Here is a 17,591-nt window from a genome sequence, read left to right as displayed (position 1 = left end):
AGGGCTGTTAGCGTTAGGTCGGAGGTTGGACTCGATGACCTTGAGGTCTCTTCCAACCTAGAAAATTCTGTGATTCTGTGATTCTGTGATATGGCACCGGGCATTATAAGAAATGCGTGGCCTGCAGTGAAGATCACTAAAATGGAAACTAGGTCCTTTTACCCTGCTAGGAGGTAGTCAAGCTCATGTGTAGCAATCACTAAAACTTGTTTTAACGACATTTTTTACATTTGCATTTCCAATCTGATTTGTCCCTTGATTATTGCAGTTTTATGCCACTGGAATGAAAAAGTTACAGCTGTCTAGGCTGGATAATATATTAGTCAGCTAGGGCTGTTGTTTCATTCTTGCAACTTCCTTCCCTGGAAAAGTGATGTAAGGTTCATTATGCCAGACTTCATATGTCAATAGTATTGATGTCTGTAGCACTGGTGGCTAAGTGACTTAGGTGTTTAGCCTCCTAGTAAAGTATGCAGAGACCTCGTTACTTCAGTCAGTGGAACTAACTACATATTATTCTTCACCTGAAGTATATTTTGACATTTGGTCAGATGAATTGTATACAAAACTCCACTGAATGGGTTGTGTATGTCTCTGCTGGCAATAAACCTACCAGTGAAATGCCTGTCAAAGTACAGACACTGGAGTTGGATAAGAAGAATCTCACTCTTTCTGCTGGTAGTCAAGTTCTTTCTTGGGTTCTCAGGAATTAGTACATTGCCAGTTATAGTTTGAGAAACTTTAGTATTTCTGAGGGAAGGCTAAGTTTTGGTATGGGTTCTTTAAATCTTATTATATTCTCCACATCAAGATTTGCATAACATTTGGATGAAGATGTAGCCCTCCTTTGGACACTCTCTAACAGTTTTATGTCACTCTTATATTGTGGTGCCCAAAACTGCATGTAGTGCCTGAGGTGAGGCCACGCCAGGGCAGAGCAGAGCACGACAATCCCCTCCCTGCCCCAGCTAGCTACTCTGTGCTCAATGCACCTCAGGGTACCCTGGCCCTTTTGGCTGCCAGAAAACACTGCTGGCTCATGTTCAACTTGCCATCAGCATGTCTTGGTGAGTTTCGTGCCTGGACACTTGGACTGATGCTGTCCTGCGACAGTGCTAGGAAGGACCAGAACAGGATGTCCTTTTCCCGAGTCCATAATTTGGGTTCTTCCCTTTCCATTGTGCCTCTTTGCCCCTCTGGGCTTGTGGGGAATGACCTTTGATGGGCTGATGGCTCCTTTGATGAGCCTGGAGTAGCCAAAGAAGCGTACTAATTGGGGTCCCTCCTCCTTGTCTCTCTGTACTCCTTTGTGGATGTGCAGAGGATCTTTTTCCAACAAACATAACAGTAAACAAACATCTGAATCATTCAGCAAAAGAGGAACCACTAAAAAAACATGAAGACTGTAGTGAAAAAAAGAGGAACATTCCATGTTCTCCTGTATTCTGCTGTCCCTACTTGCACTCTGGGTTTTGTTTGCAGTTGGGCATTTTCCAGTTATATCTCGTGCATAGTAGAATTCTGAACCATAGTAGAATTTATCACTAGATCAGCTGTGATCCAAATTACTTCTACATTTTCACTCTCTGTAACTGTGCCTTCTTTACCTGAAGAAAAACACCTTTGAAAATTCAACAGCCCAATCAAAACAGTGGATTGTCAAACACAGCTGTTGCTATATACCTATTGACTGGATTTCAGTCTCACACAAGATAAGTGAAGATGCTCTTTACCCAGTATGCCACTCCATACAAAGTTGTGTAGCTCATTCTCTCTGCTGGCACACTGCAGGCTCCATGCTGTGACCTCTTGTCTGCTAGAGCATCAGACAGAATGAATCATTATAGCAGAATGCATAGTGTTGCATGTGGATGACTAACAAGGTATTACACTATCTGGACAACAGATGATCAAAATGATCTTTCTTTTTTTTTGATGGGTATAATAAGAATGTAGGAAAATAAACATGACCTGTTTGAAGAGTTACACTAATGATTTATGCTTCAGAAAGCCAGCAAGTGTGCTTGCTATATGTGATCTATACATAGGCACAGAAAATATGTAATCATCAATATGTAAAGTTATATTGCACGCAGACTAAAGGTATAGCTACTGTTTACTAAAAAGTTGTAATTTTGTTTAGAGACTTATATTTATAGTAAAACATCAGTAGAAGTTTATACTGGATAACATATTCGCCTGTTGTGTTGTTCCTTAAGTTGTTAGCTGCATTGCTGTTTCCCAGTGAATGAGAAAACAGTGAACAGTGCTAGTGCAATGTTATGAAAATGATAAGAAATACCTAAGTGACAGTACAAGCTTGGAATTTGGCACAGATAATCAGTAGTAAAAATAAGACTGACATCTCACAGGATAACAATAATGCATTCCAATACGAAACTTACATCTCTAAGAGATTTTTCTCTTTGGGTGTTGCAGGTTCTTCTTTGGTATCAGTTGAAGACTCAGCTGAAGCCAGCTTTCTGACATACACCATTGAACCACTTGAAGGGAAAACATCAACTTTTTGGACAGGAATGTACAGAAATGTGGATGGTAATTTCTTTTCTTTTGACGTCTTTTTGTTTGGTGAATAATTGTTGCAAGCTGTTTGATGTGGATGTTTAAAATTTCATGTTACACTTCTTTAATAAATATCATGGGAAATTAGAAAATGTTGTCGGGTCATGAAACGAAACCAGTCAATTGTAACCAAGTAGTAACCAATAACGTATAACAGAAAGACCATGCTCAGAAAGCTCGTCTTGAAGCAAGAAAAGTACTTCACAACAAAGTAAAGTTCACAGGCACGTATAGCAGAGCATAAAGAGGACCATGTTGGAAGTTAAACTAAAGTCAAATGGTTCTCAAATGGAGAGACTCTAGGCTGATGCATTTGTCACTCCAGTTTTAGAGAGAGAATAATGTTTCTAACATTACCTCCTATCTTTGGAATCACCATCCTGAATGACTAATCTCCCGTCTTTAGTTATGGCTGGCCCTCAGAACTTTGCTTTGAAGCTGGAATTGTTTTTGTCTTCAGAATTTTGTAGCGTAACTTTTTCTATTTTCTGCCTAACTGTCAGAAAATGGAGGAAAGAGACAGCAGACAGTAGGCTACTTTAATGAAATTACTCCTTATAAAAATAAATTTGCTTCTTACTGTTTATTTATTGATAAAAATAATACTCAGTTATACAGTTACTTCTGTCTAATTGATAGACCTAAAGGCTACTTCAGTTTTGTGCTACTCAGGCTAAGACTCCAGTTTAACAATGGCTGAGACAGGACTGCAGAATGGTTCACAGAATCACAGAATTGTAGGGGTTTGGAAGGGACCTCAAGAGATCATCGGGTCCAACCCCCAGTTCATAGTACTGCCTGTTTGCTTGTCTGAGTTTTGGAATTTTTTTTCCTACCATTGCCTGCTCAAATACTTCAATACACCACTTAAGGGGAAGAAAAATATTCAATTATATTACCTGAATCTTAGCCAGGAAACCGGAAAGTTGTCACCAGAGGATAAAAGAATTTGAATAATAATTTATAAGTTATAACACATCAAGAAAAGCTGAGATTTACTCATGTGGTTGATTGATACATAAAATAGTTTTGGAAAGTAGTTCTAGAGTAGGTGTAAAACAATGCAGTTCCTACAGCAATCATAAACATGAGAGCAGCTACATAAACATGAGAGCAGCTACATAAACATGAGAGCAGGTATATGCCATTGTATAGCTACATGGTATATAGTGACTGTATCTAAATTTAATGATTGTATCAAAATATCATACAGTGGAAAAAAGGCAGGTATTTAAAACTAAAACGAGTAAAAAATGAAGACTTATAAGAATAAAACAACTTTCATGCTGAAGCTAACCATTTGCTTATCTGAGTACAACTTAAAAGTCACGTGGAGCACATTTGTTTTAAATAAATAATGTTATTAAAAGATAGTAAAGGAAAAAAAAAGGAACAGGAAGGATGAAACAGAAAGTCCCAGCATACTTGAACAACAATGATCACAGGATTTTTAAAGCAGATCTTCAGAAATGAAAATTGTGTGTGCAAAGTCAGTGGGAAGGAGCAAAAACTGAAAACCAAATGGGAAAAATTAGACTTAAAAGGACTTTAGTGGGAGCTTTGAAAAGAGTTATATAAAATCTCCCTACATATTACTGAAATAAAGCACATTTTAGTGAAGATAAATTATGTGTTTATTTCAGGCATTTCTATAAACTGAATAAAAAAATGTTGCTACACCAGTGCAATAAATTATGGGAACTTTATAACTTTGTAACTTTATTAGCCAGATTGGTCTGCAATTTCACCAAAATTGATGCTTTATCACTGGCATAATAAATCAAGGGCAACTATGATGTGTCAGGCCAAAAACCTAAATAGTCTAGTGGCCTGTCTCCAAGAGTGGCCACAAGATTTCTTAGGAAGGCAACAAATGCAGAACAGGTGGCAAATATGGAAATAAATACTATCTTGTTTCTTTCCATATTCAATGTTTCCCATTTAGGAGAATGGCTGTGGCTAGACAACACTGCAGTGAATTTTGTCAACTGGAATGTAGGAGAACCTTCCCCTCAACAAAATGAGCACTGTGTCGAAATGTATGCTAACTCTGGGTACTGGAATAATAACTATTGCTCTTCCTACAAAGGCTATATTTGTAAAAAGCCAAAAAGTAAGTGCTACATTTATAATTTTGTTTGATGTTTTGAGTATTCTTGTGTGCTAGTAGATGGCTTTTACAAACAGTGAACTTCAGCTGGGTGTTTTGTGTTTTTACAAATGCCAAAGGAAGTACATTTGCATACCAACAGAAAGAAAGACTAACTCTTGCCAGAAAGAATTGCAGACTAGTGTTCAGATTCCTCAGAATTGTTTTGAAAAGACTGTTTTCCATTATTAACTCTTTCTAGTGTAGACATTTTACAAGATTGCCTGTCCTGTATTGATAATTGTTCAGTAATCACATTGTTAATACTGTGCTTTGCACAAATTAGTGCCATCTCTTTGAAAATATATTCCTCGGGGAATCCCTTCTCAACACAAGGAATACCCTTAGCTTATTTCCCTTTGGCAGGCTCATGTGTGTACTATTTGTGAGTATGAAGCAGTGCTTCTGTAAATTGACTATTCATGAATTGTAAATGAACAATTTTGGACCTTTTGTCTCTATATTGTCCTGTTTTGAGATGATGAGTACGTGAAAAGCAAAACAAATAGCATAGCTTGAATGTACTAAACTGGAAGTGTCCTGAAATAGTAAAATGTGCACATTTGGCAGTAAGGGCATCTAGTGCATATATTTTCATAGAAGTCATGCTAATAATTTCTTACAGTATGTTGCAATATCAAAAATCTACAGTTAGCACCTATATACCCACTTCCTCTACAAGACTGGATATGAGAGAAGGTTCTGCTATCCTTTCTATAAATTTGCTGTCGTGCCCATTTTTACTGACTTACTCAGATACTCGTAATGATGACTGTATCTTGCACAGAAAATACCGCAGAACTGTCAGATATAGCCAGCCATTCAGATTTTACTTATCTATCTTTTTACATTGTGATTGAAAAAAAGAAAAAGCAATTTATTTTCATTCTTTAATTGAAATAGTCTTAGCAGTAGATAAAAAGTATTACAATCAATGGCCACCATTCCTTTTTGACCATTCAGCTCTCCTCTTTGTTCTGGCATTGTTATTCACCTGTTTCAATGCTGAGTCAGTTCAAGGACCTTAAACAGATGGAAGACAGTTACTTTTTTTAGGACTCGCTTTGGCCAGTCTAGAGCTGGAATGCTATGGAGTCAGCAAAGTGCCAGTGTCAGTGCAGGGACTGTCAGCTGCTCGCTCAGGGGTGGGACTCAATTGAGTCTTACAGTGCTGTAGAAATGCAGCTCAGGTTGGCAGAATTTTGCTATGATAGTGCTCCATTTGCAGTGTTGAAAGGATATATTGAATAGCTAAATGGAGTGTTAGAAGCATCATTTTATTTAGTTGCACTTTCTGTGCCTTGCTATGCTTGCTGTTTTCTGAAGAGGCTGCAAATGCAAACCTGTGATTGAAGTTTTCTTGTAAAATAGATGCTATTTGCTGTTCCGCTTACTGAGGTAATTTTTATCATAGCAATTTGAAATTCTGTAGCTGGTCTATTATATAAATAATTTAACTTTGTTTTGTAAGTATGTAGGTACTTCAAAGAACTGTTCAACAGTTCAACAGGTGCTAGTTGACCATGCTACGAAATAGTGACTAGGAATATCATGTTCATTGCACCTCATTCTCACTTCTTAGAAATAACAGATTTGTACCAGTAAATACAATGCTTGTTTAACATGTAGGTGAGTTTAAAATGCAGTCATTTCATAGCAAAACCCAACCATGATGTGCATAATACACATGATCAGTGGAACACAACACTTGGTCAGCTAATAATTTTTGGCTGAAAAAAAATATCTAGGTTATTATATTCCACTTTTTCTCAGTCAAATGAAGCAATGCAGCTAGAGGATTATTTTCCAAATGTAAATTATTTCCTTCTCTTTCTTGCCAAGATTGTCTTTTACACTGTGATTTCAGACAGAAGGTAGCATTATTGTCCCAGAATCACAGAATGGTTGAGATTGGAAGGCATCTCTGGAGGCAAAGATCTGGAAGCATCCAAATAATTGTGTCGAGTTTTACTTTAAAGATGTAGAGCAATGTAGGTTTGTCTCTAAATGTAAAACTAGCTGTGCTGACAGTCCAGCAGTGTTTTGGAAAATCTTTGGAAGCAAAGGTTGTTAGATTATTAATTAAATCAGACAACATAAGCGAGGAGGTTGGCAAAACAATTTAACTTCCTGGGTTCACCTTCATCAGAATGAAACTTTATGCATTGATTCAACATTTTACGTGCACATAACAAAATGTGGATTTAATCTTTTATAATCACCTACTTTTCCCAGCAAGCCAGATTTCATGGTCCAAATATTTAATTTTAAATGGGCTACAGACATTTTGGTTTGGATGTGATGAGTGCTAAGACATTTTGGAGTTCAGAAATGGATTCAGTTATCTGTTTAGGCTGGTCATCAAGGTCTCTTAGCAAACCAAATATATCACGTTTGCTACATTTATATAGAATGACAAGTACAGCAAGAATTTATAATTGTATTCAGGATCATGTCTGAGCATCTCTGCCCCGATCATGTTTGAACATCTCTGCCCTGAAGAACTTCCTTGTGGTTTTTCAGCGATGTAGGGATTTGTCTCCATGGTGGCTCTTCTCTTGGATTTGTTGCTTCTAGTAGTTGATATAAACACATACATAAGAGACAATAGCACAATAATCATCATGCTGTGACTTTTGATAGGTATATGTGTGCTCCAAACCAAGGTGTATGGAGCATTTAGAGATCTGTATTACCATACATTTCTCAGAATATGATTTTTCACTACGTTTCAAATAATGTAATTAACATAAGTAACAGAAAATACAATAATAACATCATTCTTTTTCAATGTTTTGAAACACCAGCAATTGAAATACCGCCATCAGCTGAAATGCCACCAGCTGAAATGCCTACAAAGGGTAAGAATATTTTCTTTCAGGTAGACAAAATCTTTTCCAGTGTAATATCATAAACAAAATAAATCTTATTCTGTGAATCTTATTCATGTATCTGAGTACCAGATCTGTTTCCTATGAGCATGTTAATACTTAATGGAATACAATGTACTCATGCATTGTTAGCCTTTAAAAAATCAAATAATTTTATTCTATTATCTCATTCTCTTGTTATTTTGAAGCAAATTAAACACTTTGTCTTCAAACATAGTGGAAAAAAATTGCTTCCAGCGCTCAAATAGGAAGCGTAGAATAACCTCTTGATTTCTTTTTATTTGTTTTCAGCAATGACAAAGGATGAGAGGGCTCCTACTCTAAGCCATGGAAAAACAGGAGTTGTGGTTATTGTTGTCATCCTCGTCCTAGTTGGAAGCAGCCTTGTGGGCTATCTCTTCTACAAAAGAAGAAAGAATCGTTTGTCAACAAATGACAGCTTTGAGAACAATTTGTATTTTAATAGTGATGCAGTTCCTGGAACTAGTGACACGAAAGATCTTGTGACCAACATAGAACGGAATGAACATGCAACACTGTAATGTAATAAAATGAAATGTAATGTAATATGTAATGTAAAATGTAATGTAATAAAATAAAATGTGCCTTGTTTTAATAAAATTATGCAATTACAATTAAGCCAAAGCTATTTTTTCATGTGCAAATACTATATCAGCCACTTTCACTGTGTGCATAACATAGAGCAGTGTCTTTATACTGTAACCATTTTACGTTGTGTAAGATTTCAGACCTCATGATCTGAAGACCCATGCTGCATTAGAGATAATGCAAACTAATTATTAAATGGAACGATGAAATGGTTGCAATAAAGAAAGTGAAATTTAGGTAGATCCACTTGAGAAAGCTTCCAATGTTTGAAGTTTCTGCACGAGATTCATTTCAAACCTACATTTCATGTCATAAGGGACAGATTTACAAGCTGTTCAGCAAACACCTCACTAACTCAGCCAGCTTTCAAGTACTCCTGGAGGCTTAACTGCAGCGGTAGTTGCTAGGTGACAAGTCTGTGTTTAGGCACATCTTCTTTGAACCAACAGATGAAAAAATCCTCTCATGACATAATTTCAGTTCCCAAAATTTCACACAACATAGAGAACCAAGATTTTAGTTCTTTAGGCTAATTTATTCTAAGATTTGATCAGGTAAAATCTGTGGGCAGGCCTTTGAAATGGAAAAGTGTGGTTGGTGTTAATTGCCAGAGTTCTGGCTGGCCACAAGTGGATGTGTCTGGGAGAGGTGGTAAAGGTCATGGCAAAAGTTGCTTCTTATAAGGGAAGTTATTGAGGAGGGGAGGAACATTACCTATGCATGTTCTGAAGGCTTATTGGAGTGCTGGGCCGTGGTGATCACATGTTGGTGCTGCTCTCCTATACCCTCTGAATAAACGGCATAGGTTTGTGAGGTGTGTGCTGGAAGTCAGGAACAATTTAGCTTTACCAATGTATCAATTAATGCTGATTTGTTTCCTTTCTGGATCAGTTACCATTTATGGAAATCTTAGATTCCTAAGTGTGGAGTTTATATTCCTAATTTTTGCAAATCTTTTAAAACGCAAATCATACATGATTCCTCACTCGCATAAAAAGATGTGCAAGATTTAATTCTGTGGTTTCATATTTTGTTCCATGAAATAAACAGTAAAATTTGATTTAAAAAAAAAAAATAAAACAGTTTTGCATTGTATAGTCTTGACAATGTAAGACTGTAACAAGATAAAATGGAGATGATCTGACCCTGGAGACATTCCATCCTAAGCTGTTATCTTCCTGAATTTGTCTGTGGATTATGTGCTCAAACAATGCCAGCTGAGTGATCTAGAAAAAAATCTGGAATTATATATGTATGCAGGTAAGATGGGGAAATTTGTTCTGGAGTGCCTTTTCTCCTGCTCTGCTCCCTTTCTCCAGGTATTTCCTTATCTCTGTTCCTTCTGCTGTCTCCTTTTTCAATGCACAGCTGTTGGAGCATGTCTTTTCAAGGATTAGTACTTCTAATGGTCCTTCATCCCACCTGTTGGGGTTCATGAACCAGAATTTTCATAACTGATTAATGATGTTGAAGGTGATGCCATTTCAACTACATGGTTGAAACAGAAAGCTATGTCAAATGGGCAGTGAAATGCCAAGAGGCCCCGCTTGCAACCCCTGCCTCATTGCACTGGCAGTTGTGCAAAAACCAGGCAGGTGCAGTCGCTTCCCTAATGAAGTTCGGCCCTGTTCTGAGGCCCTGCACAATCTTAAGGTGGTATCTGTGCACTGAATGGTTCTTCCAGATAATAATTTGTCACATGTACATGTGACAATGATAGCTGCTTCTGTAAAGTGCTGTGTCTGGTCTGCTCTAAGACTTGAAAGATTTTCAGAAGATGAAATTTAAGCCACATGGTTTACTGTCCATCCAATTGCAATAAAATGGAATTGAAGCACATCTCCCATTAAAAAGAGAAAAAAAAAAAAGAAAAAGATAATTATGGTTCCATTTAGTAAGCTTAAGATGAGCACTGATGCTCTAAACACAAACTTTAATGGCAATTTTTGGATGGAAAGCAGAGAAACTAACATGCTTGGACACTTAATATCTAAGTATATAATTAACATAAAATTAAACGGAATGCTAGGAACTTGTAATCACACACACACAAAAAAAGCACCTTTTTTTCTCTCTTTTTTTCTTTTTTCTCTTTTTCTTTTTCTTCCCCACATACAACTTTTCCTGATAGCAACTCGTTTCTTAGGCTGTCTGAATAAAGAGTCCGTTTTTTTTTGTACTATCATTATTCTTTTGGTCATACTTGTGACAAAACTGATCACACATCTTCAAGAAAGATTGAGAGTTCTCCAACTGCTGCTCTCTTTCCACACCCTCATGTTATTTCCAGCATCCCTGGACTGAGCTGGAATGCAATGGATTTACCAAACAGCATTAGGTGATCTGGCACTACGTCCACTTTTCCTGCAGCTATGCTATAATGCTTCTACCAAGTGATGGCTACATAGAGAAGTTTCTAAGATTGGGCTGCAGTAATTATCCATGTTGCTCTGTTGGTCTGAATAAAATCACTATGTCTTCCTGGTAGTGATTCATATTCATACAGATGCAATACAATTTGTATTAACTTATTCTAAACCTCCACCAATTCTTGCAGCCATTCTCTACGGCCAGCTGCTACTACTTCTGGGCTCGGTCAGTTGTCTTAGAAGCACCCTGTTGCTCTTCTGAGTTCTTATTTTTTCTCCCGAGTAGATGCCACTACTTGAATTTTGCTTTCCTGAAGTACTCTTGCTATAAAAATAATAACAGTAACAAATTTATTGATAAGATGAAAGATAAGGGCTGAATAGAAAAGCAAAAGAAACTTTTTAATAGATCCTTAAGAATTCAGATCTATAATCCCTAATTCTGCCAAGTTTTCCTATATTTCATCTTGGAGGTTTAAATAAATGAAAATAAAAATAAAGTTGACACTGTACCATGAAACTTTGTGATTATGCTATATATGGGGTTTCTGTGTTGATAATCACAAAATTTCTTTCTAATTTTTATAGCAATTTTTTAACTTCTGTAGGGAAGCATCTGGTGGGACTTGGATGGGATCGCCCATTCATTTCTGCAGGCAGATGAAGAAAGACTTGGTGGTAATAGTCGACAGCATGTAAACGTTTGCCTTTTTGCCCATTGCTACATTTCTTGATACACTTGCACTTTATTTCTGTTTCCCCTTTTCTGCAGAAGGGTTCAGACAACAGAGAAAAGTTGGGGAATCTGCATGCTGTGAGTGTAACTTCCTGCCTGGGAGCAGAGATTGCCAAAGGAACAATGCTGACTTAACACAAACCCCAAAGCCAAACCCCTCTTCGACACTTCTAAGAATTCAGACTGCTTTGCCAAGTGGAAGGTGCTGGACTGCGTATCTGCCATCTTCTGTTTTTTTTTTTTTTTTTTTTTTTTTTTTTTTTTTAAATTTCTGGGCTGTGACAAGGTCTTCTCAGAGAAACATGGTGGAGAAGCTGACCTTTGTATATTTTACTCTCTTTCAGCTTCTCTCAGCAGATCCTTGATAACAGTCCTTTACCAAACACCAGTCCTTCTTTGGAACAGAAGTGGATTATTTTCCCCTGTTACAATTGCATTTGGTGCCTCCTGTTAGCTTTGGAGATGCTGGGACATTGTTCATAGCAGAACCACAGGATGTTACATTTCTCCTGCCTAAGTAATAAATGACATTTTTCCATTGCACATCTGAAGCTCCCAAAAAGGAAGCAAAGAAAGTTGGAAAGCTGATGTAGCAGGGTCAAGCATTCCCATGCTGGGGAGTACTAGAACACTATGTCAATGTAGTCATCTTGGCATATGCGTCATAATTTACAGAACAATTGTCCATCTGTTTCTTTGTTGAGGCAGTCCTCTCTCTTTCCTCTTTCCTCAGCTCTCGTTGTCCTTCCCAGGCTCCCATATTTTCCTTGTTTTCAATCACTGATCTGCTGGTCCCACTCTTTTCTCTTAGCATTGTGATTCTGAATCTACTCTAATTCTTTGTGTACCTTTTTAGACCAAGTATGTCATCCATCTGGATCTGAATCGGAACAATAGAAGTAGGATCCCAGTTCGCCATGTAGGTACGCAGAGTTTCTATTGCCTACAATAGCAGCAATTTTCAGGGAAAGTCTTATTTTGGCTTCCATATTTCATGGAAGACCTCAGGGTGCTGTTAATAGAATATTAGAGAAATTATCCCAAAGCAGCCCCTCCTGAAAATAAGGAGACTGAGATTTTCCAAAGGCCATATTTGAGGATACATAAAGCATTGCAAACCTACTCCAGAAATCAATGCCTTTTCTCTTCCATCTCCTGTACGTATTTCTAATTCTTTTACTTGCCACAAAGGAGAAAGGTTTTTTTTCAAAGTAAACATCAAAATTTGTCAGTGTCTGAACAGTGTGTACTGCAGTGGGTGCAAGCTGTCATAGACTAGATGGGTGAAAAATATGGCAGCATTCCTAATCAGTTTAGTTTTCCTCTCTAGCAATAATTGAAAACCCACAATTTTCCGGTGGCAGATTTTTTCCCCCCCTGTAGTTGAGTGGTTTCTTTTCAGAATTTCATCAATTGTTGCTGTCAGTTTGGGGACGTTGCTTCTGCTTATGTCAAGAATGGAGCAAAGGAAGGGACAGGTGCTTCCTGTGGTACACAGAGTCTTCTGCAGATTTTCTTTATGGAACTCCAGAAACAGGAAATTCTGGTTCTTTTTAATTCCAAGCTCATAGTTACTTGATTTGCATAGTTTTTTCAGCCAATTTTTCACAGTATTGCATTGCACTATTTTTTTAAATCATGTATTGATCCATACAAGTCTTTTTCTCTTTTACTTTTTTTGTTTTCTTTTTCTTTTTAAAAAATATTTCCAGTAGAGAGACATTCATGTCACCTACTTCTACAAAACAATGTTCCTGAATTGCAAGGTACCTTGCAAAACTCTTCACTGAAATGTGACTTCTTAGAACTAATACATCCATGGAAAACAAAACTCTTTATTACAGTAGAGAAATTAGCTTAGAAAACAAAGTTTCATTACTACAGTCAAAGGAATCATTACTTCAAAGTTACGTACATGACACGATCCAGTTCCTTATTTGCAGATCCGAACTTCCCTGTATCCGTCAAGTCGGAAAAGCTGAAAAGGATTTGTTAATCTGGGTCAGTGCAGAAGGGTTTTCTTACAAGGCACAAGCGTGGGCTTCAGCATCACTTTGAGGTGAAGGGGAGAAAGGAATGAAACACCTGGCAATGGCTGTCTGCCTGCTCCTGGCTTTTCTCTTTTCCTTTAGTACAGCTCTTCAAGTGCCCGGTAAGTCTTTGTCTTCTGTGGAGTGTGAGGGTTCACAATTGTGCTTTCTCGTGCTTTCCTGACATCTTTCTTCATGGAGAGATAGTGCAGCTTAGATCTGTTTGCAGCATGTGATTTGGAACAGTTTCATTCAGCTCCTAAATCCACAGTTACCTGTATAGGCACTTTGTTTCCCTAATCTAGTTTTCAAGGAGGTGTTTGAGTGAAAGAAATATGCCTACAGGTGCGGGCATAGCCTAAGGAGTGCTGAGTCTTTGAAATCAGCCAGCTGAATGGGGACATAGCTGACCTGAAATTACTCCATTGGAGGGCAAATCAGCTCAGAGATACAAGACATTGTCCTCTCAGCAGGCACAGGACCACTGGCTGATGTGTGCATTGACTTTCTTAGCTCACGTAACTACGGCATGAGTTGTTTATTGGAATCCCATTTCCAAGCTGATATCTTTAGGAAGGACCTAGAAAGCTGCTAGTAGATTTCAGGAGCTCCTACTGCTGAGAGGCAAAACACAATCCCGTATGTGCCATGCTTTCTCCTGTGAAGCTCCCAGCTGAAGGGCTGCTGGGAGCCCGGTGCTCTTGCATAACCAGCAGCACCAATCTAACCCACTATGGGAGAATTTCCTCTGTGCAAGTTTTTGGACAAAACCAAGCTGGCCCTAACCCATCCCCTGCTAACCTGCTGAAGCTCCACTGCAGCAGGACAGCTGTCTGGTTGTTCTGGCCTTCAGCCCTTCAGAGGAATATCACCAAGGCTGTTTGATGGCTCTCTGGCAGCCCTGGGATGCTGGGGTTCTGAAGCCCCATTTAACTATCTCACTCCTGGCAGGAAAGCTTGGGTGCCAGTAAAGCTCAGTGGCACAGCAGAGCAAGTTGGATGATGTTGCTGTCACTTACAGGGGAGCTGAGAGTTACAAGACCAGCAGCAAAAATATTCAAGGTTTGGTGCAGGCTGAAATCTTGCCCTGTTGTTGCAGTTGGTCTTTGGAAACAAAGCTGTGCTGTGCTGCACTTCACATTTCTATTTACATTGCAGCTATTAATGGCATCTAGTACGCGTGGCTTAGCTGTGCTCAGGACTGAAGTGATGATGCTGCAAGTTGTGGTTTCCCTCCTGAGAAATGCACAAGCTGAACTCTGTGAAGAAATGACTTTTTGCTCTGTTGTCGAAAATTTCCAAGATAAATAGCTAAAAGTGAAAATCACTGCTTTTGTTTGATGAGCTGCAAACCATGATGTCATTCTTGGCCAAATATAAAAATGGTTGAATCTTGAGTAAAACCTCTTTAATAGTTCTAAAGCAAGAAGCCCTTTTACTTGCAAAATTAAAACCTATCTAACGTGCTGTGTGGTGATGAAAGTTTGAAACTTAAAAAGTTTTTTAATGGAAAATAAATGATGACATTTTTGATTAGCATTTGGAGAACAATGTGCTTTAAGGAAGGATGTGAAGATGAAAAAAAATTATTCTGAGTGCTATATTTCCAGCTTCTGCATTGTATGTATCTTCAGAACATTCTGATGAATGTCCTTGATACTGCTGATCAAACTCCCTGGATTTCTTTCTCTATTGACTCTGAATATTCAATTTTTTGTTGTAGCAAGCTGTCAAATAGCAAGTAACTGACCTTTCTCCTACTGCATCTCTCCTCAAATATTTGCATTCTGATTTTGCTTTATAGATAGTGGAAAATTTCTAATCTATAATGAAGACAGCAAGCTCTGTGCCCAAGCTCAGAACACTAGCTCGGTCATAACAGCTCCTTGTGATGAGCACAACGAGTTCCAGCAGTTCAGGTGGATATCTGCCATACATCTGCTCAGCATGGGGATGAAGCTGTGCCTGGGAGCACTTGCCAAGGAAGACGAGGTTGCCGTCACATTGGAAACCTGCAACAGGACAAACGAGCTTCAGCAGTGGGGATGTCGAAATGAAACCCTTGCAATTAAAGGCAATGATTTATTTCTCAACTATGGAAAAGGGAGGGGAAAGAAAATCAGGCTGTCCAAAGGAACAGGCAAAGGGAGCAGGTGGAAAATCCATGGAACCACACACAGCGTGTGCTCCCAGCACTATGAGGGTGAGTAGTGAAAATTAATCTCTATTTCTAGGTAACTTAGCTGCTCCTATTTACAAAAAACATTCCACCCCCTGTTTGTCATGCAGCCATCCTTATGGTACAGTGACACCAGTAACAGAAATGACTACAGAGAGTAACAATGCAATGCAAATAGGATTGTATACTTTTCTGCTCACCTCAGAAAGTGTGTTTTTGTCAAATGAAAGAAAGAAATGGCAAAGGCCTATGATGATATCAACAGGAAGAATGAGAATTCTTTTTGTACAGCATCACTGGAGGGAATCTGTGACTTTCAAAATCAATCTGATCCTTTTGTGGAAGAAATGGTGAATTCTGTTATATTTAAATGTTTATTGTTCTGATTTGGTTTGACCATGTGTTGTCATTTATATCAGCAAGCTAGCCTGAGTAGAGATAGGACTGTCACTTTCCAGCAGTCACTTCTGAACTTAAAATATACCTTCCTCTGATTTAGAACAATAAAAAACATACTAATAACTTTCCAAGCCTCTTCAAACATACAGGGGAAAAAAAAGAAAAGATCTTAAACATCATCTGAGGACAGAAATATATGTGCGATGAGCTGAGTCATGAGCACTACTGAAACAGCAGTCCAGATAGAAATGAAATGTTTGACAGAAATTTGTCTGAGGGCCAAATCAAGGCTGTTTGAGAGTTAATTTTGAACATCTCACCTCAACCATACCTAATTGGCATAACAGCCTTGTAAAACGTTGTAGTAATGAAGTATTGACCTTCTTTTTCCACATCAGCTCCTGTACAACTTGGCTGTGTCCATGGAGTGCTGCACACACTGGTCAACACCAGATACAAACCGAGTGCTTTTGATCTGTTTCTCTCCACAGATATGTATACACTGGGAGGAAATACTTTTGGTGCTCCTTGTGTGTTCCCTTTCAAGCTCAATGGTAAATGGTATGCAGAGTGCATCGCTCGGAGTGATGATGCAGACTCTCTCTGGTGTGCAACTTCTTCGGATTTTGATAAAGACCAACGCTTTGGATATTGCCCATTAAAAGGTAATTTATTCAGAAAGATTTCAAGAAAGGCATTCAGTAAAATTTTCATCCTCTCTCATGGTCAAAATCTGCTCAGGATGTGGCAGTGGTATTGGACAGCAAGCTCAGTTCTGGCTAGCCTAGTTGAGCGGTGCGATATGACCTGGAGTGCCTGCTCTGCCCTCTCATTGCTTCTCCAGCTGAGGAGTAGGCTTACCCTGCCTCCCAACACTGGTAGATGTGGAGAGTACTGTAAGGGTGGGGACTGGGACTGGTGGAAAAAGGAAGAGAAACCAGAGGACTGGATGAGAAGAAAGGGCAAATGAAAGGCAGAAAGAAGTGCAAGGGATGAGGCATGTGGGATATGGGGTAAGAGGGCTCCCAAGGTAAGAAATGGATGTGGAGACCAAGATTTTCTGTATGCGGAATAGGGAATAGATCAGTGAGTGGGTTGATGTGGACTGAACTGTGAAAGACGTAGGTGAGATATAAATGGAGAGGGACAGGATGAATGTAGAAAAATTAGAATTGTAAGGAGAAATAATTCATTATGTTATTAATGTATTATTAATATTGAATGGATAAAACACGTACAAGCTGGAAAACCTACCTACCAAAAGTTACACTGTTTTAGTCGGTAATATATATATTATATATATATATTTCTGTATTAACAAGTGCGATTGTCTTGTCAAATTGCTTTTTCATATTTATAGACACCATCCACAAAGACTTTTGGAAAACAAATCCTTTGACAGGAACCTACTATCAGATAAACTCAAACTCACTTCTGACATGGCACCAAGCAAAGCAAAGCTGCCGGCAGCAGAATGCAGAATTATTAAGTGTTACGGACCTTCATGAAGAAATGTTTTTATTAGGTAAAGGAAAAAAAAAAGTGTTGCACGTTGATGCATGTGTTTAAAATGAGCTTTAACATGGATACATATATTCACCCTGTGAAAATAGGTCCAAGTGACAAGTTTTATTTGATAACTTATC

General features: G+C 38.3%; 2 protein-coding genes across 3 annotated transcripts in view; both read left to right on the top strand.

Moving 5' to 3' along the window:
* Positions 1–8,262, top strand: part of LOC311431470 (macrophage mannose receptor 1-like) — a 61,998-nt gene extending 53,736 nt beyond the window's left edge. The window contains exons 27-30 of the mRNA XM_084508970.1: positions 2,440–2,556; positions 4,529–4,696; positions 7,540–7,593; positions 7,915–8,262. Coding sequence (XP_084365096.1) covers positions 2,440–2,556; positions 4,529–4,696; positions 7,540–7,593; positions 7,915–8,165 — 590 coding nt within the window. The 3' untranslated portion in view covers positions 8,166–8,262. The remainder of the gene's footprint in view (positions 1–2,439; positions 2,557–4,528; positions 4,697–7,539; positions 7,594–7,914) is intronic.
* A 4,903-nt stretch (positions 8,263–13,165) lies between these two features.
* The window catches only part of LOC311431471 (macrophage mannose receptor 1-like), a 33,727-nt gene continuing 29,301 nt past the window's right edge, over positions 13,166–17,591 (top strand). The window contains exons 1-4 of one of the 2 annotated variants that reach the window (XM_084508971.1): positions 13,166–13,489; positions 15,172–15,570; positions 16,437–16,610; positions 17,306–17,470. In XM_084508971.1, coding sequence (XP_084365097.1) covers positions 13,414–13,489; positions 15,172–15,570; positions 16,437–16,610; positions 17,306–17,470 — 814 coding nt within the window. In that variant the 5' untranslated portion in view covers positions 13,166–13,413. Of the gene's footprint in view, positions 13,490–15,171; positions 15,571–16,436; positions 16,611–16,946; positions 16,976–17,305; positions 17,471–17,591 lie in introns of those variants that run through there. The other variant, XM_084508972.1, reaches the window with a different exon arrangement.

This window comes from Aythya ferina, assembly GCF_964211825.1.
Source record: "Aythya ferina genome assembly, chromosome: 2".
NCBI classification, from domain to species: domain Eukaryota; kingdom Metazoa; phylum Chordata; class Aves; order Anseriformes; family Anatidae; genus Aythya; species Aythya ferina.
This window is presented reverse-complemented; position numbering and strand designations above follow the sequence as displayed.